The 21,521-nt window shown below is 41.1% G+C and overlaps 1 protein-coding gene across 2 annotated transcripts in view; it reads left to right on the top strand.

Annotated features, from left to right (window-relative positions):
• adcy5 (adenylate cyclase 5) overlaps nucleotides 1–21,521 on the top strand; it is an 80,673-nt gene that overhangs the window by 40,696 nt on the left and 18,456 nt on the right. For both annotated transcript variants that reach the window (XM_074694383.1, XM_074694382.1), the window contains exons 2-5: nucleotides 4,015–4,164; nucleotides 4,268–4,389; nucleotides 15,977–16,088; nucleotides 20,749–20,876. In XM_074694383.1, the coding sequence (XP_074550484.1) occupies nucleotides 4,015–4,164; nucleotides 4,268–4,389; nucleotides 15,977–16,088; nucleotides 20,749–20,876 (512 nt within the window). The remainder of the gene's footprint in view (nucleotides 1–4,014; nucleotides 4,165–4,267; nucleotides 4,390–15,976; nucleotides 16,089–20,748; nucleotides 20,877–21,521) is intronic.

The raw sequence follows: 21,521 nt of genomic DNA, 5'->3' as shown, positions 1-21,521 counted from the left end.
ATAGAACGATTTCTTGCTTGTGTTTAATGAATAATGCAAAAGATAAACGTTATTGCTAACTCGCAATACTGGTAAAAAAAAAAATTGCAATTATATTATTTTCCGAAATCATTAGCCCTTCTCTGTCGTCCTCAGGTGGTGCCTTTAATAAACTTTTGCACAGTGCTTGTAGGGAGTGTGGCCTCAGCCAAAATTGAGCTACAGTATACTTAACCTAGGTATATTTAACACTATTAAGTTTGGCCCATCAAAAAATAACCAGAATTTTTATTTTTATTTAGTAGAACTAAGATTTTTATCAAGCCTTTTAACAAAATCAACAAAAAATATTTCTCTATCATTTTTTATGATATTTTCCTTGTGTTGCATTTGATAAATTAGGCAGCTTTGGCAACTTTTTTTAGTTTAAAGTTTTTAGTAATATGCATTCTTTTAATGCAGAAAATAGTATCTTTTTGGGAAAAAAAAAGTAACAAATGAAGTTATGCACAGATGCAGAGCTGTAACGTCAATTCTAACTGTATCCATTTGGCAATAAATGGTTCAGTGTATGATTAGAGTGTTCCTGACTGAATTTAGATTTTATTCTTACTGCAACTTCTTGAAAATGAGCAGTGACTTTCATTAAAAAAAAGGAGAGTTTTGGATGATTTTATGAGAGCAGACATTATGAAAAGGGCCAAATTGGAACTTTCTCAAGCCTCAAGGTGGAAGAGTAGATTTAAAGAAAATTAACTGGATTTGAAGGAAACTTTTTATCAAGTTGATGAGATACAAGTCTTTGAAACTCAAGTATCAAATAGGATTTGTTCAGCAATATTGGATTATGTTCCTTGTTATAAATTCCTGTGGAAAGTTTCCGACTTTGAAAATTCCCAGAATTTCGCAACCGTACTAAAAATAAATCAAAAACAGTTGCTTGGATTTCAGTTTTTTTGCAGTGTGAGCTTCATCTGACTGCTTGGAGAAAAACTGCCCCTGATGCTTCCTGTGGGGTCACTTCTTCCTGAGCTCTCTGCTGTCTGTGTCTGACTGACTGAGAGCTTATTACACACTCAGTGGATCCAGCTCTTCAGCTACAGGTGGCTGCGTTCAGGAAAATGAATCTCTTTGAATTGCTAAACAGGTGGATTTAATCAGACATTAGAATAAAGTTCCCCTGCACTCATGCAAATAGATTTCTCAGTTTCATTTTTACACGGTCTTTGAAAGTGTGGTATTTCAAATCTGCAAAGATCGAGCGCTCAGGTGGGTTATTTGGCCTTTAGATGCTTCTGTAAATCTTTGAGAGCTCCTCTGAAATGCTTGGACGGAGCGTGATAATGTCCAAGTTACAGAAATGGAGGAAAACCATGCACTGAGTAACTTCCTCGATGCACTTGACCTTTTGTTTGTGTCACCGTTTTCCAGCATGACGTTCCAAACGTCCTGAAAGATGTCGGCGAATTGTGTTTAACGTCCCTCGTTTGTTTTATTGATGCAGCTTGGATTCCTCGAGGAGATGCTTTAAAGACTCGTTAAAAGCGTTTCTGACTGAAAGGTAAAAATAGAGTCGTTTGAGTAAATGTTAAACCAGGCAAAACAAAGAGGATGGCGGGGAATAAACTGAGGGTGTGTTTATCCAAAGAGTTAGATAAGACGTCTATAGATCAACATAGAGGGTACGCTCCCCACATCGCCTCCTTTCTTCGTCTTACACCTAATTTCTTTGATTTCCTCACTCATACATCACTTTCAGCCGTCTTCCTGCAGCTGTTCCTCCCTCTGAGCATGCTCGGTGTCTGCATGGAGACCCGCTGAGGGGTTTTTGACTCGATAAAGACGTGCTGTGTTTGTTCAGTTTGTTCCGGCAACAGAGAGGCCCGTGGTGTGAATGTGATTCAGCTGGCTGATTCAGCCCATTAAATGGCTCTGTGAAAAGCAGGAGCTGCTGGCTGCCAGTCCCAGGACTCACTGTATGCCTGGCACTGAATGGAAACAATGTCTTTTTAGCTCCGGTGCCTTGGACACATGACAGCACGCACGCTGTTTGATAGGTGGAAACTTGGAGCGCGGCCACGAAACCAGGAGGTTGTGATGTGCTGCAAGTTACAAATTCAAGTTTTAGCCGGGTACACACACACGTGCAAGTGTGCAGCAACAAAGAGTTTCACACATAATACCAACGGAACCCCCTCCTCTGTGTCGGCCAATCATCCCACAGCTTCTGTGATTCAGTCGGCACATTTATACCAACATGAAGGAAGTTAGAGGAGCGGTTTGGTTTATCAACCGCACAGATTTTACTGAAGATATGAGTCAATCTGCTGCTTCCCAGTGTGATGTTTGTCTCTGTGTGCACCAGGGATGTGCACGGACCACACACCTGTGCTAGCGCTGCTTTTAGCATCACAACTTGAACACACACTGCTACAGTTACATGTGTGATCCAGCTTTTTTTCTTCCCCTAGAAAACTCCAAATAGAAAAAAAAATACTGGAAAACAAACTTGTGACTTCTCCAGCTGGCTTCAGCAAAAACAACTGTTTCACAGCAGCTACGGCAACTCTCTAGGGTCATGTTATCACATCGAAAGCAAAAAACACAACAAATACTAAACCATCTCTTACACCTGCGACAGGTCAGTCAAGAAACGTGACGTCAGGAAACGCTTCGACAAAAACGAGGAAGTTAATGTGCCGTGACAGATCCGTGGTGTTAAAACTGCTGTAGAATAACAAGTTCAATGTGTAACCACATGGGCTTCAAGCACATAGGGAAACTATCAGAAACAGCTAGCCTTGTTAGCATACATTGTCGTGTTGAAACCAGAGCAAAGAATAATAAAGATACTTGAATACTCGTTTATTAGATATTTAGACTAATTGAGTACAGGAAATACTCTAAATTCCCATCTCTTGTACCAATGGGCTCAATAAAAGTGTTGCATTATTTACCACCTGGATGTAATCAAGCACAGGTTTACATCTCGTAAGCTGTAGCTGCTAATGTTAGCCACTAATTTGACTGTTTACCTGCAGACTCTGTGGTCCTGAACAGAGGCATCAGCTGAGAAGTCTCTTCTTCATCTGTGCAATCTGACTTGTTTTCTCCAACCAGTGTTTTTGCAGCCATTTTTATGCACACATTAAATTTGTTTATGTGGTATTTATACATGGGCGGGGTTAAGGTAAGGAATTAGGGATGAATACCTATCACGGTACGGAGGCCCAGTATCTGGCAATCGGTATCGGTTTATGAGGTAATTAATATCAATTTGTTTACTAATAAAATCTCAAAGTTTTTTAATCCAACATACTTATTCTTCATTATGTAAAGCATTGACTGTATAAAGAGTGGACAGTGTGGCTTTGCCATTTACCATTGTACGGATTTGAAGCCAAAATTTCTCCGTCACAGGTGCAGCGATTGATTGTGCAGATTGACAAAAATAATATATATTTTTTTTCTTTTGAGAGTCTCATCACTTCTTGACTCTACCTCAAGACATATTTTACAATCCCTGAAAAAAATACACAAGAACGTCAGCTGTCAATCATTGTTAAACATGACGCAAAACCTCGTTTTAACCTCTTTTAACTAGTGAAAATGAAACTTTTCAGAAAAAAGAGGACTTGGATACAAGACAGCCAAATGATATCTTCAAATCACCGCAACAATCAGACGTGAGAAACATTTCTACCAGGTGTATTAATTTTTTAAAGTTTGACCACAGCCCATCTGGAATGACTGGGGAGATGGATTTTTTGACCTATTCTGCAGCCAGCCACCAGGGGGAGCAGTTTTTGGGGCAACCTCACTTCAAGCAGAGAAAGATGACGTCCATATCTTTTATAGTCTATGATGTAAACTTGCAATGCTGTGTTCATGTCCAGTCTGGAGTTCCTTTGACCGCGTCGAACGTCTTTGTTATGTGTTATGGTTTATTATTAGAATTTTAAAAGAAGCGTCTGTTTGAGTTCCTCTGATGCTCTGATTCCATGTTCTAACACGATTCACCGTCTCTTCCCACAGATAGTGTCCAACGTGCTGATTTTCTCTTGCACAAACATCGTGGGAGTGTGCACTCATTACCCCGCTGAGGGCTCCCAGAGGCAGGCCTTCCAGGAGACCAGAGAATGCATCCAGGCTCGCCTCCACTCCCAGAGAGAGAACCAGCAGCAGGTGAGACTCCTCCTCCTCCTCCTCCTCCTCCTCCTCCTCCTCCTCCTCTTAATGCGCTTGTTATCACCCATTAAACCCACTTTCCCATCATGCTCTCCTGCAGGAGCGTCTCCTGCTCTCAGTGCTTCCCCGACATGTGGCCATGGAGATGAAAGCCGACATAAATGCAAAGCAAGAGGACATGATGTTTCACAAGATCTACATCCAGAAGCACGACAACGTCAGGTAACACCCCACTCCTCCTCCTCCCTCCTCCTCCTCCCTCCTCCTCCTCACACTACAGCAAGCAGCAGGTGGGATGAAACAGACTGAAGCTGCCATAAAAACATTTTCTCAGCTCCATGAATCACAACATGCTCTGGAAGTGGACACACACGTGCAGCAAGTCACTCCAAAAACTCCTGCTGAGATTTATTTTAAGCCTTTTTGGATTTGCTGGAAGGAAATTGAGGTTAATGCAGCTTTGTGAATAAACATACAGATTAACCCTTTAATGGTCCAGCTCACTCATAAAGACAGAGGAGGAGGGAGAAGTGCAGGTGTTGCCATGACAGTGGGGCCACTCGCTGTTTCCCACCTATGTCTGCGTATAGCTCCAGAAACAGCACAGGGCGTCATCGGCTCATTACGAGCAGGGAAAATATTGTGAATTAAAGACTAGAAGAATATCAGGTTGGAATAAGCTTTATTCATTATTCATTGTCTTCATTAAGGAGACAAATATACCAGATATAAAACTAAAAACAAACTAAAGGAACCAGAAAGGTTCATCTGTAAATTATTAAATTAACTGAGAAATTTCTTAAAGATCAGTGTTAAGGGATTCTCGTCGATAAAAGCTTTGTCAACAAACAAAAACAGATTGTTTAAGTTATTTCTTGCTTCCTCTTTCATCAGCAGTCAGAGGAGGAGGTAGAGGTGGAGGTGATGGATCTGACACCTTGTGGTGAAAGTGATAGAGGTGACACCTTTTCAGAGACTCGACATGTGAATAACTGTTCCTCTGGAGGAAGGGTCATGCTTTCAGATTACAGCACACAGCAGCCAGACGTTTCCCGTGTGAGATGTTGAATCTGACAGAATTTAAGGTTTTAAAATCGTTTGAATGCAAATTAAGTGAAGGTTTTGCAAAGACAACATCTGAATCTGTGTAATCTGACTTCTTAAGAAGAGTAGATGCTCGTTTTAAAGTGATACTCCGGGATGGAACAAGTTGGGTCCTATCACAAGGTTTAGGGCAGAAATTACCCCTACAGCAGTGTTTTTGTGCAGCAGAAGCCCAGAGCGCTCGCACCAAACACCCCCTCCCTGCTCCTCTACCGGTTTCCTCTGCACTCAGACGGGGCCATATTTTACTTGACCAAAAACACAAATAAACGGACTCCCACTGAAAAAATCCGATATCAGTCTGCATTCACGCTTTATTTAGAGAATTTTCAGCGCGTTACTTTCACACAAAAACACCGCTAAATAAGGCTCTAGTTCTTAGCAGGGTAAACTGTGTCCCACTGCTATGCCGTCAAGCTTTTACGCAGCTAATGCGGCTATTAGCATCTGGCTTACACACCACCTACCAAGAAGGGCACATTTGGCTGTGAAAAAGCAAATAGGATCAAGGTTTACCGATCCGACCCGTACCAAACCATACCAGACCACTTAGGGGAAACGGGGCTCAAGTGAAACCACGTCCCTTTTTTGCCTGATACTGGATTCAAGCTGTGATAGATATGGACTACAGGGAGGAAGGTTTAGCACCCTGAGCCCTCTACCACAGATCCATGCTGATTTAAAATGTGCAGACTTTGATTTAACAATTAATTTCCGGAGAAAATAATTTTGTGCATTGCTAAAGGCACAGTCTTGCTAGCTGCCCATGCTTCAGACACTTTCATATCCCTATCCCCCCTTGCAGCGGAGGAAGCAGCGTCCATGCTTCTACAGTCTGAAGCAGATTACATAAACTGTGATGACAAGTGTCAAACCAACAACTGATGCTTTTTCTCCATCAGCTGGTCGAGATAAGCTCCATCAAACACAGCATCCATCTGATTATCTGATGGTGTGAAGCCCGCTCGCTGCTCGCGAGGGTTGGCAAACACATGATGACAACAGTGGCTGTGAATACAGATGCTTACCAAACAGAACCAGTGCTGTTGGCTGTGGGTTTTCTTCTGGTGCTGGAAAAAGACGGCAGACAAAAGCAGAAGCAGAAACATTCATAGTTATTTGACATCAATTGATCTTTTAAATAATCAAAATTCTATAAAACAGAATGAAAACACATGAAAACATGGTTAAAAATGGAGGAAGGAGATCATAACCTCTGCTCATCTATTGACTCCTTATTGATCATCCTGACCTCTTCCTGCCTGCTGCACAGACTCTTATTGGTCTATTCTTGCAGATAACACTTGCTTGGAGCGTGCATTTTTCTGCAGCTTTGTTCTACAACCCCTGGCAAAAATTATGGACTCACCAGTCTTAGAGGATGTTCATTCAGTTGTTTAATTCTATAGAAAAAACACAGACGTTAGCTGCTGAACCGTCAACGGTGGGTGATGCATTCACTGGACCTTGTAATTCTCAAACACAGCATAAGTTGCTTAGCAAATATACGGTTTATTTATTTAAAGGTCCCATATCCTGTTCCTTTCCTGCAGTTTAATATGAATCATTAATGTCTTCATGAAATGGTAGTAACATGTTTTGGTCCAAAAAGCCAATAAATCAAGCACAGCAGCATTGTTTCCAGGCTCTCATAGCCCCTCTGTTCAGAACGCTCTGATTTAGTGGGCGTGGCCTTCATATGTAAATGAGCCACCGCTGATACCGCCCTGCTCTTCCACGTCACTGAGAGCGGCGCCACGAGCTCCAAGTGCACAATGTTTAGAAAACAGAGAAGCTCCTTTACTGTAACATTACAGGCCAAAACAACAGGCTAACGGCAGCTAAAGTTAGCATCCTGAAGCTAACACAGAGACAGGGGGGACACTGAGGAAAAGCTCTTCCATCTGCTCCACAGCACACAGCATTTAAAATACTCACATTTCCAGGGTCCCAGGTTTGTTGGAGGATGGTTGGTAATGCGCCTGGATTCAGGACCAGTCTATTGGCTAGCCCTCTGTTGGACTGTCCAAAGTTGGAAAAACAGTCGGCCGTGAAGTGACTAGCACACACATGCTCAGTTTTACTGAGTGTAGCTGGAACATTTCCTGATAAATGAACTCTAGACACTTAGTCTGTCTTCTTCTGAGATGGGAAGCTTGAGCATGGAACTATGTGGCTGTTTACAGCCAAAAACAGAGCAGTGATGGCTCTTCAACTTTGGCAAGGAGGGGGTTCGGGGGTATCTGCTCCGGTGGACCAATCAGGTCAGACTTGCTCCTGATTGGTCAAATCCCCAAAATCCAAACAGCTCATTTTAGGTCAGGATTTTACATCCACAAGCTCTACTAAGAACAGGTTTGGTCATTAAATATCACATTTTGTGGGCTGGGAGGAAAGACAAAGACCCACAAATTTCACTAAAAGACTTCATAAAGTGATTTTTGCATGATATGGGACCTTTAAAGAATAACGTGCAGTAAATGTTTCTCTTATATTTGGCTGTTTCAAAAAATACGCTCAGTACAATATTAGTCATCACTAAAATTAATACTGTTTTGCACAGTTTCAGAAAAGTTATTACTGTAAATCCCCACTGTCATGGCCTGCAAATAGTCTGAATCACAATCCAATTGAAAATTTTTGGCGGAAGTTGAAGAAAATGGTCCATGACAAGTCTCCAACCTGCAAAGCTGATCTGGAAACAGCAATCAGAGAAAGTGAAGTGACTCGTGAAGTCCATGCCTAAGAGACTGCAAGCTGTTAGAAAGGCCAGAGATGGTGCAACAGAGCAATAATTTTTCCATCATTTTCCTTCTGATTGATCTAAAAAAATATTTCTGCTCATTTTAACCTGCAGAACAAGTCATACTTATCAGTCTTAGCACCCTCTTGTGGAGAACTCTAACACTGCATTGTGATAATTCACAGTTTGTTGAATCTGTGTGCCTGCGTGTGAGCCGGCGTCAGATGCTTGTGCCTGTAGCTGTCACAGTCAGGTGGGAGCCCAAATCTTGATGGCTAACAGCTGCTATTGAAGCCTTTTAACGCTTTGATGTGTCCCTTTGAATCCTCGGGGGTTAGAGCATCAGGGCACGTACTCAGAGCCCCGGTACACAGAGGTCTTTTAATCCCTGATAATGTGATTGTGATCAGTTATAATCCTCCTGTGCTTGTTTGAGTTTGTGAGTCCAGAAAAGAAGCAGAAAGTGAGGGAGAGAAAACCAGGACATGTGAGGGAAGTTTGTGAAACCACTTGAGCGAGCACGCTTGGATGTTTTGTGTGGTGCAAACCAAAAAGGTCATGTTGGCTCTAAACGGACGTCTTTACTCCTGCAGCTGGTGTTGTCCCTGAATCAGCAGAGAAACCTGCAGAAAACTGAAAGGCGGCTGAATTATTGGCTCGTTACTGTAGTTTTTCTGACTCACTGGGGAGTAGGAGGCACATTAGCAGCATCCGCCAAGCTCAGCCGAACCCCGTCTGTGGTCATGAGTGTGTGGTTAATGGGTAGCTAACCAGGTGTGACCGGGCTTGTCAGGGAGCGGGCAGTGGCTTGTGGTAATTGGGGCTCTGCTGAGAGGCCGAGTAACAACAGGAAGACGAGTGACAGCTCCCACGGCTGCAGCTTCAGAGACGGAGAACAGAGGCCGAGGGGTGGAGGGGTGGAGGGGAGCGTGTAGCTGCATCACAGAGACTTGTGTTATTGTGAATCCTACACATTTTTAAGTGTTACAACCATTCAGTTTAAAAAAAGATGGATGGCATGTCTTCACCTGTTCCAGCTGTACAAAAGTGAAGCTGAAACAACACTGCAAACGCTTGGATTTAAGAAAGTGTTTGTGTTGCTTTTTAGTAAAATGTCTTATTAGACTTAAAATTCACCCAACAAGTCAGGAAAATGGACAGCTTTAAGATATCAAAAGGGAAAAATGACGCCTGATTAGCTTGTAAAGAATTTAAATATCTGCAGATAGGTTAAGAAGTTGTACTTTTTATGTTTCTTATATGAAGGCATGATGATACAATTTCTGCAACAAACACCTGAGTTTAATTCAGACTGATAATCGTCAACAAAGCAGAAACCTCCGGTGGCCGATAGGTGTCAGACGATTCGCAAAAGCCACAACACAGTTATCCTAACAGGCACAGAAAAATTGTTTTCTTTTGTAATTGAAGCTATGATAAATATAGCTCTAATGCTAATGTAAACAGTAATAATATATATTGTTACGTCTGATTATGCATTACATTGATGTCCACTGAACTAATTTCTAGTAAAAAACGCAAGGAAACCTAGCCCCAAAATTCACATGCCTGAAAAAATTTAGGTATCTGCTACTTGCCCAAACATGAATGCTCCATTGCGCCCCCTAGGGGCTCAAAACTGCAGCCCCTCGGGCTACTTAAAGCTACAGCCCTGAAATTTGGTGTGTATAGCAAGCGTGTTGAGCCCTACAAAAAAGTTTCTTACGACTATTGTGATTTGTTAACACGAACTGCGCTATTTGGACCTAAACATCGTAATTTAGCGATTTTTGGCTATGTAGTTTAACAAACTAGTTATAATTATTATTATTATATTTTTCTGTTAATATTCCCATATATATTTTTCAATATTACTTCCATTTTATTTTATTTTTATTTTATTATTTTTCTTTATATATTTTAGCATATTTTTTTATCTTATATCTTAACTTTTTCTATATTCTATCTGCATTTTCATTATTTACTTGTGAAGTGTTAGCATGAACACACTACGACAAATTCCTTGTATGTGCAAATGTACTTGGCAAAAAAACTAGATTCTGATTCTGATTCTAATAAGTACTATGAAGTTTATTTTATTATAGCTGAAATTAAAAATGTACTTACTTTTACAACTTTTCTGTGTCTGTTTGGATAACTAACCTTTTTAACTTCCGTTATGGCCGTACATCTGTTGTTTTGTAGCTTTTGCACATTGTCTGACACCCACAGGCCACCATAGAAACCCATTTTAGAGCATCAAACTGATTATTACAGCTGATTTTTTTTTCCAACAAATTGTTTTTTTTATTTTTTATTTTATTTAACCTTTATTTAACCAGGTTGGTCCTATTGAGATTATAAACTTCTGTCTTAAAGAAGACTGGGCCAGAACAGACAGATAACAAGGTTACTGACAGGAAGCACAAAAAGAGACAAAGCACAGTCAACAAAACATGAGATTATGGATTAAAATCTAAAATCTAAAAATTCTAGAAATCAATTGCCAACAACCCCCATTTCTTTCATTTTAGATTAAAAACCATTTAAGGACACCTACTCCTGGACCGTCCAACCTGAGAGTACAAGTCACAATGATGAGTCAGAGGTCATTTAGTGGTTTTAGGTTTTTTAGTCCACAGGTCTGTAAATTAGTTATAAAAGACCTGTGGATGTGCACCCACCCCTATGTTGTGTCTTCTTTATTTTTCAGTTTTATTCCACTTTTAAATGGAACAAGCTAAATGCTCCTTCCTTCCAGCGTTTGGTAACTTCAGCTGCTCTTTGTGTGATTTTTCGTTCATGGCTGTGAACCAGTAACACATTTAATCTGCCGTCCTCTTTCCTGAAAGTCTGTTTGGCCCTTTCAGTAATGCGATGTCCCGCGGCTTCACTGACTAGGCTCCGGAGCTTCTGCTGTCTCAGGTGTTATGAAAGAGGCTCTTTCTGGGCGGATGTTTTGATGCTGCCGGTCACCCTGCGAGCGAGTGGAAAACATTCAGAACATTGTGACTGGAGCTGCTGAGGCGGTTATGTGGGCCAGCAGCACCCTGAAGAGACGGACGTGGAGGGAACATTGGGTAAATTAAAGGAACTGTCCTTGTCTTTGTTCGACGTGTTCTTGCTGAAGAGGGGACACCAGATGATGCTGCACAGAAAACAACCATGGGATTTTTTCACAAGTGATTTTATTAAGCTAAAGTGCTGCTTCAGAAAGCGAACACACTCCACCAGAAAATACCTGAACTTTGGGCTCAGAGTGGGTCAAACTCATCTTGAAGGATTCGAATCCAGACTTTGGATTTTAATTTTTATCTCTTATTAACTTTTTATGTGCATCTGTTTTAAAGCCAAAGAAATGAAATATTAAGATAATCGAAAACAGTATTTTTCTTTAAATGAGCCAGAAACTGTAATAGATAAAGGGGGAAACTGTTTTCAGATACTGAAGCCAAAAGATTCAGAGCGCCCCCTCCTGGCTGGCAGCAGTATGGCTCAGTTCACTGTTTCCGCTCTCCTCTTCATCCATGAATCAATCACCTGAGTCTGTTTATCCCTCGGGCTGATGGTTTATCACTTAGCTCATGCCTCCATCGTGGTATCAGCTGATGAATTTACCTCGTTAAATCCATCTGAGCTCAAAGAACTTCAAACAACATGAGGAGAAAGTAACATGTCAGGGTCAAAACCACAAACTGTCCGTCATGTTCCCATCCTGTGAGAGTCTGGTCTGGTCTCTGGGGTCAGGATTTCCTCTGTGGTGGATTTAATGTTGGGCTAATAAGTGACTCATCGCCACGGTAACACTTAAATGAGACTCACGGATCCCCGGGTGCTTTGTCAGACCCACTTCCTGTCTTTAAATCTCGAGGACCACTTTCACCTCTCACATCAGGCTGAAGACTCATCTTCCTCAGTGTTCTGTCTTTCTCTTTAAGATGCATCTTTACAAATGTCACGTTTCAGAAAAAAGTTGTAAAAATGTAAAATCACAAAATTTCTCTATAAAGACAACGCTGAAATGTGAGGGAAAATGTCCTTGAGTGCTTCAGTCTCTTCAGCCTCAGGACGAGCAGCTAATCCAACATCATTTTTCTCCTTTTAGTCTGAGACTCGAATGATTTTAAATGATAATAAAAATAATATCTTGGTTTTAGAATAGAAAAGAATAAAATTATTCACCCTTGAAGGGAAAGTCGGAGCCACAGCAGCAAAACATGAAAATGTATGGAAAATCCTTCAACGAATCATTAGTGTCCAGTGTTAGCTTAGCGTCTTTGAATAGCATGATGCTGCTCTACCCTCTATCGGTGAAAGATCTTGCATCCCTCTTATCAATGAATGGAAGGACAGGTTGATGTTGTGTTTTCTTAGCACATGGCAGTTCCAGCACGTCATCCTTGCCTCTTTCCGCTCAGCTCACAGGGAACATTGGGCCTAGCACCGGTTAGCATTAACATAAACAATTCAACCATGGTTATAGGTAGGGTCTCTGGACAAATACAGGAAAAAAAAGTAGAAATACCACTGCAGGCATAACCAGTTTGATGTCAACTGCAAACAAATGAGACATGAAAAGTAATGACAGGCTCTGAATTACATAATCCTTTCCCTTTTTGTTTGGGACTCTAATGATTTTAAATGATAATAAAAATAATATCTTGGTTTTAGAATAGAAAAGAATAAAATTATTCACCCTTGATGGAAATTCAGAGCCACAGCAGCAAAACAAGAAAATGTAAGGAAAATCCTTCAATGTGGTGTTAGCGTCCAGTGTTAGCTTAGTATCTTTGAATAGCATGATGCTACTTTGCCCTCTATTGGTGAAAGATCTCACATTCCTCTTATTCATAAATGGAAGGGCAGGTTTATGTTGAGTCTTCTTAGCACATGGCGGATCCAGCACGTCCTCCTTACCTCCTTCTCCTCAGCTTGCAGGGAACATTGGGCCTAGCACTGGTTAGCATCAACATGCATGGGCTGCTAACAGCTGAAATCTTGTGTGTAAACAATGCAACCATGGTTATACGTAGAATCTCTGGATAAACAACTGGCAACAAATAAGACATTAAAATTAACGTCAGACTCTGAATACAAAGGGAAGAAAATAAAAATAAAAAAACAAAGAAAGCTGCCACTCGAATATTTAGTAGCCAGATGTGTTTTTGGTCTCCTGCTTCCATAAATTGCTGCATATCGACAAAAATCTAAATTAACATGTGGAAAAAAGCTAGACCCACAGAACGTGGAGCTGAAGCACTCATTACTGTGTCCACTCCTCTCATCAGTCTCTCCTGAACATACCATCCTGTCCTCTTCCTTTCCGGATCCGTCTCTGAGCTCGACTCGTTGGTTCCCTCCTTTGCAACAATTCTCAGAAAGCAATCAATTATTCTCAGAAACAAACCCCCGGAGTGAGGACTCTTAATCCTCTGCAGCCCCAGACACAAATTGAGCAAATTTAGGCCTCTAGAAACTGGTGTTAATTGGAACATGTTATTGTTCCTGACATGTGTGCAGCCAGGGGGAGAGAAACCTGCTGTAAGACTCAGACTGAGTGAGTGTCATGTCGCCGCACAGACTCAAACTTGCATATATATGGAAATAAACAATCACACCTCCTGCCCACACGTACTGTACAAACACACTGTGTTCCTGGCTGTGTGGCAGACACCCACCCTGTGAGATTCATGTGAGCCGGTTGGGACTGAAATCTTAGTTTATTTATAAATCTCTCGTGTCTTTCCCGCGGCTCTGACTCAGAGAGTTTCTTCTGCACACGTCTGCGTTTCCCTCAGAGAGTCAGAGTGAAGATTCTGCTTCTGCTGCCCCTGTTAAGTTGATTTGAAATCATGATTTTGGGTTTTATGTATACTAATGAGTGAGTGCAACTTTAAAGTTGCGCTATGTGTCTGGATCAAGGGTCTACTACCTTTACTTTCATAAGAGCCATTTTTTCCCCAGCTCACCTAAATTTAAGTTATTCAGGAGCCACAATATCAACTAAATCTTCACAAAAAAGAAAAAAAGTGTATAAAATTACAATATTGTAAAAAGCTAGTGAATAATTGTTAAAACAGAAGTTTTTTGTTTAATGTAAATTGTACATTAAAAACTTTTTATTTTTAATAAATTAACTATTTAAAAAAAATCAAAATTTGAAATAATTTGCACATTCTCTAAAAAAAATAAATTTAGAAAAATTGCATTTAAAAAAATATGAAATTTTAAAAAATATTCCAAAAATTTGAAAAAAAATCCTAAAATTTTGAAATTTTGATGTATTTGCCAAAAAATCGTAATTTAAAAATTGTTTCTAGATTTTCAATTTTTTTTTTTACTGTTTTAAATTTTTTTTTAAATGTAATTTTGGTTATTCATAAAAAAATTGCAGAAATTTAAAAAATGAAATTTGCAAAAATTAAAAAACTTGAAATAAAAAGTATATTTTTTAAAAATATGAAATTTAAAAAATATTCCAAAAATTTGCAAAAAAAAAAAAAAAATCCAGAAATTTTAAAATTTTAAAGTATTTGCAAAAAAATTGTAATTTAAAAAAGGATAGATTTTCCCCAAATTTTTTTTACTGTTTTATATTTTTTAAATGGAATTTTAATAATTTGTTAAAAATTTGCAGAAATTAAAAAAATGAAATTTGCAAAAAGTAATAAAATGTAAAAAATCTTTAAAACATTTGTATATTTTATGTCTAATTTGAAAAAAAGAATTTGAAATAAAAATATCCAAAATAATTTGAAAAATTTGAAAGCCTTATTGCAAGAGGTGATGCATATTTAGTTAAACAAAATGTCAACACGTGTTTTTTTTTGGTATCCAGGTCTTAAATCATCAATACCCTCAGTAAGAAAGATATTTTTGTTTTATTTCAATTATATTTTTTTAAAGCTACAAGGAGCCACTGCAAAGAAGCCAAAGAGCCACATGAGGCTCCAGAGCCACAGGTTGAAGACCCTTGGTCCTTTCCTCTCCACCCTCTGCTCTGTCTGAAGGGTTTGTGAATTCATGAGTACAGCTTTAGTCTGATTTGCTCAGGAAGACGTCCTGAATCAGATGTCGTCTCTGAAGACTCAATCATTGGGAGTTCACAGTCTGTAAAAACGCCTGAGTTGGGTCCCAACCCTTGCAGGTTTAAAGGAGCTCTGAGTGGTCTCAGGGTGAGGATGTGATCTCTGGACATGAGTAGATGAGTCCTGCTTTTGGACTCCTTCATGTCGACTTCATCACATGTTCCCCCTTAGAGGAAGTCAGGATAAAAACTCTCATTGAGGAAAGAAACACCGAGCGTGAGATCTGGTTTCACGACTCTGTGCGGCGAAGGGTCGTGATGCTGCTCAGAACAACTCGATCCATTCAAGGAGAAACTTGTGTTTTATTTTAAATCTTCTTTTCATATCATCAGCAATAAATATGGTCCAAATATTGTCTCTCCAGGTTTCTTTCTCTATCCACTGACCTAAACTCCAAGAATAAAGGCACAAGAGGCCAAAATATAAAACAAATAAAGAAACAAATCAAAGTCAAACAGAAATGTATTATTTATTTCCTCCAGCATCCAAATACGGCGTTGTGGGATGATGCAGTAAGAGTTTTGACCTGGCAGCTTTGCTGAAAGGCAGATAATAAAGCCCAGGAGTTAACAATGAGTAACCAGGCTGCAGGATGAAGCCGGACGTTTCCCACAGCTGTCACTGACTGTGGGACAGATTTGGAAAAATGACTCCTCTACACCGAGGACGTTTCTGTCTCTACCTGCCAAACCGCTCCGTCTGCTCGCTGCTCTCTGAGGGAATAACTCAGCCCTGTGAGCTGATCTGACTCATGGTTTCTCAGTGTTTACACTCTGCTCCTCAGCATTTTCTCCTGGTTTGGATATTCACAGATTACCTGCTGTTAATCCCAAATGATAATCCCCATCTCTGTCCTGTCTTTGTCTTTCTGCAGCATCTTATTCGCAGACATCGAGGGCTTCACCAGTCTGGCGTCCCAGTGCACGGCTCAGGAGCTGGTGATGACGCTGAATGAACTGTTTGCACGCTTCGATAAGCTGGCAGCGGTGAGAATGCAAACACACACGCACACGCACACAAGAGGTTTATCAGGAAAGCTACAATTTATCAAGCTAGAAAACAAGTCAGGGCTGTGGTGTACACAGATTTTTTATAAAGTCAGGGCTGAAAATGAAAAAGGCACATACGAGGGGTTATTGTCGCCAAAGAGGACACTAAATTCTGCATGGTTTTCAAGGGCACGTTAGCACACATTTTTGCTGCCCAAGAGCACAGTTTGGGTCGCATTATGGTGCCCAAGGAGGCACTATGGTGCGTTTTGGCTCTTGTGATGGCGCTTAATTGTGTAATTTGGTTCCTAGAAAGGCACGTTGGGCTGTGTTTTAACTACCAAAAGGGCACTTTAGTGTTTGCTTTAGCCTCCTGAGGTCACTTTAAGAGGGCACTTAGGTACATGTTGGCTCCCTTATAGGCACTTTAGCACGTGTTTTGGCTCTCCAAAAGAACTTAAGTGTGACTGGGCTCCCTTAATAGACACTTGTGTGCTAGATTTGGCTCTTTGAGGGGCACTAAAGCATGTTTTTGCTCTCTAAAAGCCCTTCAGAGTGTTTTTGCTTCCTAAAGGGACACTTAAGCATGCAGTTTGGCTCCCTGGAGGGCACTTAAGCATGTTTTTTAGCTCTCAAAAGGTTACTTACGTGTGTTTTGGCTCCTTAGAGGGCTCTTAAGCGTAACTCAGGACCCTTATGGACACTTTTAAGCGTGTACTAGATCACTAAAAGAGAACTTTTGTGTGCATTTTGGCTCTGAAAAGGGGCACTTGAGCGTATGTTTGGCTCTAAAGAGGGCACTAAAGTGTGATTTTTGCCTGGTTAAGGACATATTAGCATGGATTTTGCCTTCTTTAAGGGCACTTTAGCACATGATTTGGATCTTTAAAGGGCACTTAAGTGTGGTTTTGGCTCTTTTTGGCTCTTTCAAGTGTACTTTAGCATGTTTTTGCTACCTAAAGGGCCCTTTAGAGTGTTTTTGCTGCCTAAAGGGGACACCTAAGAATGCATTTTGGCTCCCTGGAGGGCACTTTAGTGTCTTTTGGCTCCCCAAAGGACACTTAAGCCTGTGCTTTGGCTCCTAAGAGGACTCTTAAGCGTGATTTGGGACCCTTATGGACACTTTTAAGTGAGTTATGGATCCCTAGAGGAGCGCTTTTGTGTGCATTTTTGCTCTCAAAGGGTCACTTAAGTGCAGTTTTGCTCCCTTAAGGACACTTCAGTACGTATTTTGGCTCTCCAAAGGGCACTTTTGTGCTACTTTTGGCTCCTTGAAGGGCACTTTAGCTTGTTTTTGCTTCGTAAAGAGACACTTAAGCATACATTTTGGCTCCCTGAAGGGCACTTTAGCTCATGTTTTGGCTCCCCCAAGGCTCATAAGTGTGATGGGGCCCCCTTAAAGGGCACTTTTTGAGCTAGTTTTGGCCCCTTGAAAGGCACTTAAGCGTGTTTTTGCTCTCAGGGAGGGCATTGTTCATGTCTTTTCAAAAATAGTTTGGCTGACCGCCCCCTCTTGTGCACACCCCTGAGTCAGGGCCAGTTTAAGTGAGAATATTTAAGAATATTCCTGAAAGTTTCCAATCAAACTTGTCGTGGCAGGAGGGCCTTTTTTCAAAAAACTAAACAAGTACATTTTTTTAAGAGTTTTCTTGGTTTCAGTGAATGTTGCCCATATTAAAACAGTTTTAACTAAAATTAGTCAGAAACACTTTGATTAAGAAGTTTGCTGTCTGAACTGCTGAACTCTTATGGAGCTTCAGTCATTAATGAATCTGTTTCTTGGAGTCAGGACTTTTGGAGGACAGACTTCTTTGTCTCTTTGCGTGAGGACGACTCAAAGACTCGTCTCTGTGTGAGTCTCCTCTCCAGGAGGAACTGTGGATGCATTGCAAACAGGACCTTGAGGCGTGATATTTATACCAGCACATCTGTCTGAATAATTGATGTGCTTCTCAAACACTGCTGATTTTGTGCTTAATCATCCGTGACACAGATCTGGTCTGTTCGGGCTGTGATCAGTGCGCTGTTTATACGCGTGTTGACAGAGGAGCCGATCAGAAACATCAGAGACAACACAAAGTTCAGTGTTAGACGCCACAGGAGGGGACACGGCGGCGTTAAAGATGGATTCACATTTCAAAGCAAAGAGGAGTTAAAGGAAGAGTCAGGATTCAGGAAGAAACGCTCAGATTTTCTTTATTTATGACCAAGAATCATCTTCCTGAGAGTCTGAAGTTCCTCCACTGGCGCCCTGAAACAAAAACCAGCGAACACAGCTTCACGTGTTGAGAAGGACGAAAATATCTCCTCATATCGGTCGTTTATCTCCCGCAGGCAGACATGTGTAAACAACATCTCCCCTATCTGATCCCCCGCCTCATAAACGCCACCTTCATGAATATTGATGTTTCTCTCTGCTCCAGCAGCGTTATTGTTCGATCAGGTAACGCTCGCTCCACGCCGTTTGTTTATGAGAGGTGAGCTGATCAATATTTATGAGCCAAACGAGCGTAATGTTGTCATAAAACAGGAGCGTTGCTGCTGACACGTTTATGCCTCTGCCAGATCTGTATCTGCACACACGCACACACACACACACACATGGGCACACACATGGTCACACACATTAATCCTCTGTGCTCTGAACACAGAGCCTCTCTTTGTTTTCTCTTACAGCCATGTGCTGCAGAGACACTCAGGTGCCCATCATGAGGCACACAGCTCCACAGGCTCTGGACACACACACACACACACACACACACACACACACACACACGCCATGTTATGGATGAAGAATAACACACACACACTCACCCTTTTGTACAAACCTCTTCTCTGATTTTGCAGCCGTGTTTTTGTGTTTGCAGCTAAGGTGTAAAAAAACTCACATCTGAGGCGAAACACTGCTCTGTTTTTAAAACCACTATCACAATTTTTGGCAGGATCAACCTGTAAAAACACGACGTAAAAACCCCGTCACATAAAAAGTTGGCACTGTAAACACTCAGGGAAGAGTCTATGAATAAGATTTACAGACTGGGTTTAGTACGAGCTGCAGTCTGCCTTTAGTAAATTCTGAAAAAAGTATAATTCATATGACATGTGCCAAGTTTTTGAAACGCTGCTCAAATGTCCCATATCCTGCTTCTTTCCTGCAGTTTAATCTGGATCATTGATGTCTTCATGAAATGTTAGTAACATGTTTTGGTCCAAAAAGCCAATAAATCAAGCACAGCAGCATTGTTTCCAGGCTCTCATAGCCCCTCTGTTCAGAACGCTCTGATTTAGTGGGCGTGGCCTTCATATGTAAATGAGCCACCGCTGATACCGCCCCGCTCTTCCACGTCACTGAGAGCGGCGCCACGAGCTCCGAGTGCGCAATGTTTAGAAAACAGAGAAGCTCATTTACCGTAACATGACAGGCTAAAACAACAGGCTAACCGCAGCTAAAGTTAGCATCCTGAAGCTAACACAGAGACAGGGGGGACACTGAGGAAAAGCTCTTCCATCTGCTCCACAGCACACAGCATTTAAAATACTCACATTTCCAGGGTCCCAGGTTTGTTGGAGGATGGTTGGTAATGCGCCTGGATTCAGGACCAGTCTATTGGCTAGCCCTCTGTTGGACTGTCCAAAGTTGGAAAAGCAGTCGGCCGTGAAGTGACTAGCACACACATGCTCAGTTTTACTGAGTGTAGCTGGCACATTTCCTTGATAAATGAACTCTAGACACTTAGTCTGTCTTCTTCAGAGATGGGAAGCTTGAGCATGGAACTATGTGGCTGTTTACAGCCAAAAACAGAGCAGTGATGGCTCTTCAACTTTGGCATTCGGGGGTTCGGGGGTATCTGCTTTGATGGACTGATCAGGTCAGACTTGCTCCTGATTGGTCAAAAAAGGGAATCACTGACGTCAGCAAACCCTGAAAATCCAAACAGCTCGTTTTAGGTCAGGATTTTACATTCACAAGCTCTACTAAGAACAGGTTTTATCATTAAATATCACATTTTGTGGACTGGAAGGAAAATCAAAGACCCACAAATTTCACTAAAAGACTTAATAAAGTGATTTTTGCATAATATGGGACCTTTAAAATTAAAAAAACTGGAAAAAGATGTTTGATAAAAAAAGTTTAAACCATAGTTACCACAGGATGCTGGGTAAATCAAGTTATCTTTTTTTTCTCTTGCACACAAAAAAACATCTTGTTCACATTAAATGCATTAGTTGCACACATAATATTAAATATTGCATGTAAAATAAATGATATTGCAATTGCATAATATCACTCCCAACAGCACCGCCATCCTAGTCCTCTCCTGTCTGGACTTTTGCAACCCCCTTCTATCTGGTCTCCCCTTCTAGTCCCTCCATTAACTTCAGGTTTCAAACTATCACCAAGACTCCTCACCACATCACTCCCGTTCTGCACCTTAAACTTCTTAGATACAGTTGGGAAAATAAGTATTGAACGCGTCAACCTTTTTCTCATCACATTTATTTCCAAAGCTGCAATTCAAACAAAATTTCTCCCAGACATTGGTATGAACTCAAATAATCCACACATGAAAAGAAATCACAACGTTCAGGTCCATAAATAATGACTAGGCCATTCTAACAGATTGATTTATTTCAGTTTTTTCCCTTTTCCTCTCAGGAGAACCACTGTCTGCGGATCAAGATCCTGGGAGACTGCTACTACTGTGTGTCCGGGCTGCCAGAGGCCCGAGCCGACCACGCTCACTGCTGCGTGGAGATGGGGCTGGACATGATCGAGGCCATCTCGTAAGTCGAGCTAATGTGGAATCACTGGTTAAATCACTGGTTGAATGTGTGAACTGCTCTTTGGAGGACTGTAGAATGACAGGAAGCTGGACAGGAGCTTCAGTTACAGCTTGAAACGATCACTAACTGACATCCAACGTCCACACTCTGACCTGCTCAGGACACGTTTAGTTTGTTTAATTTGCAAATTTTTATTACTCCTTCCTAACAGCTCCCAACGTTTCTGCTGAACGTTTCCACAGCAGGTGATTTGTCTGTGATCATCATCCTCTCTGCAAAGTCATCCATCCTTTTATTTACTAGGTCATTAGAAAGAGTGAGGGTCTGCTGGCTACGTTAGCTTAGCACAAAAACTGGATTCAGTGTAAAAAAAAAACTGCTGATGATTTGATGATTGAGCTCTCAAACAAAAGTCTTTCTCGTTGTGGCGGAAACGTTGAGTCTTCCCTGAAATTGTTTTCCAAAGCAGAGTCGACCTCAGAGGTCGTCTTCGATCAGACTTCTGGGTCACAGCTCAGAGATTGGAGCAGTTTTCTGTTATCTTTGCAGCAGTTAGCGGTTCTGTTTCCCTGCTTTTGTCCACAAAGGTCGACTCATTAATCTGTTGTCTGCAGAGGAAGTTAGCACGGCTGCCTCGTCCAGTCT

The sequence above is a fragment of the Halichoeres trimaculatus genome, unplaced genomic scaffold, assembly GCF_033239565.1.
Source record: "Halichoeres trimaculatus isolate MK-OKI-2021-1 unplaced genomic scaffold, fHalTri1.1 fHalTri1_scaffold_19, whole genome shotgun sequence".
Taxonomy (NCBI): domain Eukaryota; kingdom Metazoa; phylum Chordata; class Actinopteri; order Labriformes; family Labridae; genus Halichoeres; species Halichoeres trimaculatus.
This window is presented reverse-complemented; position numbering and strand designations above follow the sequence as displayed.